General features: G+C 40.0%; 1 protein-coding gene across 1 annotated transcript in view; it reads right to left on the bottom strand.

Annotated features, from left to right (window-relative positions):
- Positions 1-5,378, bottom strand: part of LOC109922528 (rho GTPase-activating protein 20-like) — an 89,504-nt gene that overhangs the window by 52,226 nt on the left and 31,900 nt on the right. The window contains 1 exon segment of the mRNA XM_048598461.1: positions 4,008-4,178. Coding sequence (XP_048454418.1) covers positions 4,008-4,178 — 171 coding nt within the window.

Here is a 5,378-nt window from a genome sequence, read left to right as displayed (position 1 = left end):
TTCGAAGACTGGTGTGGGAGAAATGGGTATGAATTCTTGGGACATTGGCACTGTACTGCGGAAGAAGGGAGTTGCCTGATGGGATGGGCTCCACTTGAATCGTGCTGGGACCAGAATCTTGAAACTTACAGAACACTGAGATGCCTAGACAGTGTGGAAATGCAAAAGATGCTTCCACTAGTAGGAGAGACTAGGACCTGAGGGCACAGTCTCAGAGTGAAGGGATGATCCTTTAGAACGGAGATAAGTAGGAGTTTCTTTAGGGACAGAGTGGTTAATCTGTGCGACTGTTTGCTGCAGAAGGCTGTGGATGTCAAATCATTGAGCCTATTTTAGACAATGATATACATATTCTTGATTAGTGAGATCAAGGGTTACAGGGAGAAGGCAGGAGAATGGGGTTGACAAACATATCAGCCATGATCAAATTATGGAGCAGACTCAATGGGCCAACTGATCTAATTCTGCGCCTATGTCTTACGGTCTTACCTAAAATGCTTAAAATAGCGCTTGGATCTGATGAAGGATCACTGAACTCAAAATGTTAACCGTTTTTCTCTCAAAACATTCTGCTAGACCTACTAATGTTTCTCCAACTATTTCTGTTTTTGTTTCAGATTTCCAGTTCTTGATGTTTATTATTAACTCAAGAAATATTACTACTTAAAGAAAGATACATTTTAACACATTTCAGGTAAATGTGCCAATTATGTCCTTTCCATAATAGTTTCCTTTTATGTTCCCAATTGCTTTTGTGAAATCGCTAGAAACACTTTGTTTAACACTGATGGTTTGATCTCAATTTTGTGTTAAGCTGGCTGCTATTTGTCAGGGCAATGTTGGAATCAGTACCAAAGGCTAAGGTATCGGGATTGATTCAACAATCCCACTGGAAGAGAAGGGAATGTCAGGACTACGTTCTGTTGACCCAGTTGTTGAAAGGTGAGTTGGCATCCAGTGTTTGGCCATTTAAGGGCTGTCACTCAAGTATGATAACAAAATGAGTTGCTACCACAAACAGGATCATAGTCCAACAAGGTTAAGTCAGTCAAAAATCAACACTTTCTAGATTTCTAAATCAAAAGTTATTGACACAAAATGTTAACTCTATGCCTCTCTCTACAACTGCTGCCAGATTTGCTGAGTGATTCTGGCATTTTCTGTTTCTATTTCATCCTCCCAGCAACCATAAAAATATAATAAAACAAAATAAATCAGAGGCTGGAAATCTGATATGAAAATAGAAAATGCTGGAAAAACTCAGCAGGTCTGGCAGCACTTGTGAAGAGGCTCAGTTAACATTTCAAGTCCAAAGGCTCATCGTCAGAATAGTCATGCCTCTCTTTAAAAATGATTACTCAGTTTCATGAGTTGAGGAAAGGAATTGGGGAGCAAATAAAGCAATACGGTTGTGATTGTGCCACTACATTTAATTTCTTATGTAAACCAACATCATAATTTTTCTTTAGTATTCTGTCATGACTTTCTTGACTAAACTTTTGCAACTTTGAAGTGATGTATAGCAAATTCAATAATTTACAAAATCAACCTTAAAAATATTGTGATCAGTTTAATTACATTTGGTAGCATATCTGGTATGATTTGATGCAACGTTGCCTACATGTATTTAGTAGCAGTCTTACTTAGGCCTCCTCCATTTCTCTCGACTGGTTTTCCAGCTCTTGTTTCCATTCCAAACTGGTTTTATTCTCCATTGCTTCAGCTTATCACATGCTTCGTGTCCTTCAGAAATTTTACCCTTGTTTTGTCATACTACCTCAAATTAATTCATGCTATCACTTTAGCTGTCCTTTTAGTACTTTACATTGAGTGGTGTCTCTCTCTCTGTGCACATGTGTCTGTCTCTCTTTCTGTGCACGTGTGTCTGTGTGTGAGAGAGTGAGAGAGACTAAGTCATTCTACCACTTGCTTTTAAAACGCTATTCATCTTAATTTTTTTCCCCAGTTCTAATGAACGTTTGCATCAGAAACATTAATGCACTCTTTCTCTCCATAGATACGAACTCATCAGATGAGTGGTTCCTGCATCCTTTGTTGCTATTGAACAATAGTTTTCTCAGAATTCATTCCTTGCTTAACCAAGCACCACCAGAACAGATCATCTGATGTCCCTTTGCTTGGGAATACTGATATGCACAATTTAAATGTTTCGTTCACAACAAGAACAAGTTGCATTTACACAGCATCTTTCAATGCAGTAAATTATCCCAAGGTGCATCACAGAAGGGGTATTAAACTAAGAAAGGAAATATTAGGTTGGATGATTATGTTAACTTCCTTTTCAACTGTCTTCAATCAGAAGTAGCTGTGAATGATGCATCTCATCATCCAACAGAGCTCGCTATCACAGGCCAACTTAATTAAATCACATTACATGATTAAGCTGAACTCACTGGATACAAAAAGTCTAAGGAGGTGAATACCATCCCGATTGTGGTGCTATAGGTTTGTGCTCCGGAATTAACAGGCAAGCTGTCCCAGTAAAGCTATAAATTGGTGTCCAATTGACAATGTGGAAAACTGCCCAGGCCTGGTCTGTCCAAAAGAGGCAGAACAAATACAGTACTATAAGAAATACATGAGGACAAATGAATGAGAGTTTGAACAGACCAGATGAGGTTGTACTGGAGACAATCAATATTACAGAGGTGCAAGTAGGCGATCTTAGTCAGAAGCTTAAGGTCAAATATTAACACCATTTGGGCCTGTGACAAATGGTTCAGTGTCTAGGAAATGGATATTTTGGCAGGGTCCTAAGACAGTTTTCGTTATTCCCAACATTTACATGAACTAAACTTGTGCTCATCCAATCATGAATTTTGAGCAGAAGAAATCAAATGCAGTAAAAGGTGTCAAGAGTAGGCAGTGCTGTAGTGGTATAGTAAAGGTGAAGTCACCATAGTCCTAGTGGACCGTAGAGCAGTTCTCTCATCAGGGCGAGACAGCGACAGAGAGCAATGATTAAACCACCACCAATCTGAAAATCACTATGCCTCAGACATGGGAAGAAAAGTTGAGAGAGAAAGAATCCTTCATGATAACCTTAGCCAGTGTGGGAACTGAACTCATGTTATTGGCATCGTGACTCAGCCATCCAACCAATTGAGCTAACTAAGCCCCGAATAGGATAGTGGTGACACACTGGACTCATAATTCAAAGCCCTGCATGGTGATCCCAGACCTACAGTTTTATGACTGACTCAACTGTCCTCTGAAATGACTAAGCGAGCCAATCAATTGTACCAAACATTTTGAACTTTAAAACTTTTACACTAGAAATAAAGAATAAAACTGGACAACCACCAGACATTGAGCTGGGTACTAGAATGACATTGGTGAGCCCAACCCTAGAAAGCCATCCTTACAAACATCTGGGGTCTTGTGCCAAAAATTTGGTGAGCTATCCCACAGACTAGTCAAGTAATAGCCTGACATATTTATACTCATTGTATAAATACCTATAGATATGTCCCAAACATCACCTCCCTGGGGTATTTCCTGTTCTATTGGCAGGACAAACATATCAGAATTGGCAGTAGTTGTACACAGTTGGGAGGGATTTGCTTTGGGAATGCTCAATATCAACTCCAACCTAAATGATAAGTTTGTTCAACCAATTAGGGAATTATTGCTGATCACAATCTTGTGCTCACCCAAATCAACATAACTGCATTTTCCAGTGGGGTTCAAATGATAGTAATCTGGAGCAAGAAGCTTGGGTTGTTTTACCTCTCCTTAGCTAGAAGCCAGTTGTGGTACTGACTCAGTGTGATTGGTTACTTGGGCACTCAGATCTTCCTCATTTGAATGGTATAGTGTGGCACTAGCTACTTTCACTTTATAGGAAATAGGAATCACTTGAGATTTATTAACCTCCTGTGTTCTTGTACATTTTTTTGAAGCAACCCGAATAGGGTCTGCATTTCCAAACCCAAAAGCTTGCAGTCTTGAAACATTTTCAAAGAACAAATCCCCTCTTTTCTTACTTTGATTTTGCAATTACGAAAACGTCATTGAACAGGAAGAAATGTCGGTCTTGGGTTTGGAGACCAGTCTTGAGCTGGGCGTGTCCTTCCATTAGTAATGTTCTGGACGGGCTTATAATTGACTGTACGAGAGGGCAAAACTCTGGACTGACAGGAGATCGGCAAGTTTCTCTGTAAAATAAAACAAAGTGAACATAAACAAAAGTCAAATTATTGAACATTCAAACTTCAAGAAATGAAACTTATTTTTGTCAATTAGGTAAATTATTATTTCAGCATATTACATGTGCATAGAATTAATGTTTCAAATGTTATTGAATTTAAGCACAATAGCAGAGTTTTAGAGTAACTCATTCCTATTTTGTCAGGTATAAATCTAGTTTGAATACTTCTCACTCATGGCACCTCACTCTTTTAGCAATGGTACCACTGCAACCTGAGCCCTAGTAATAAAGTATTAGTCAGACCAGAGTGAATTTTACACATTGTTTTCCTGAAATTATTATTCACCCAAGAAAAGGACAAGGCGGATCGTGAGATTTGTGTGGAGCATGCTAATATGCTAGGGGATTTTGAAATCCAGAAAGAAATGGTGTTGGGTCTCTTGAAGAGCATTAAGGTGGATAAGTCCCCAGGGCCTGATGGTATCTACCCGAGATTATTGAGATGCAAGAGAGGAGATTGCTGGGCCCTTGGCAAAGATCTTTGTATCCTCGCTAGCCACTGGAGAGGTCCCGGAGGAATGGCGAGAAGTTAATGTTCCTCTGTTCAAGAAGGGAAGTAAGGATAATCCAGGAAACTGTAGACCGGTGAGTCTCACATCAGTCGTTGGGAAGCTATTGGAGAGAGTTCTTCGGGATAGAATTTACGCACATTTGGAAAAGCATGGTCTAATTAGGCACAGTTAGCATGGCTTTGTGCAGGGTAGGTCATGTCTTACTAACTTGATTGAATTTTTCTAGGCGATGATGAAGATGATCAAGGAGAGTAGATCAGTGACTGTTGTTACAGAGGGACATAGATAAGCTGCAGTAGGTTACAGAGGGACATAGGGACATAGATAAGCTGCAGAGCTGGGCTGAGAGGTGGCAAATGGAGTTTAAAGCGGAAAAGTGTGAGGTGATTCACTTTGGAAGGAGTAACAGGAATACAGAGTACTGGGCTAATGGTAAGATTCTTGGTAGTGTGGATGCGCAGAAAGATCTCGGTGTCCATGTGCATAGATCACTGAAAGTTGCCACCCAGGTCGATAGCGTTGTTAAGAAGGCGTACAGTATGTTAGGTTTTATTGGTAGAGGGATTGAGTTTCGGAGCCATGAGGTCATGTTGCAGCTGTACAAAACTCTGGTGCGGCCGCACTTGGAGTATTGC

This window comes from Rhincodon typus, chromosome 6, assembly GCF_021869965.1.
Source record: "Rhincodon typus isolate 14 chromosome 6, sRhiTyp1.1, whole genome shotgun sequence".
Classification (NCBI taxonomy): domain Eukaryota; kingdom Metazoa; phylum Chordata; class Chondrichthyes; order Orectolobiformes; family Rhincodontidae; genus Rhincodon; species Rhincodon typus.
This window is presented reverse-complemented; position numbering and strand designations above follow the sequence as displayed.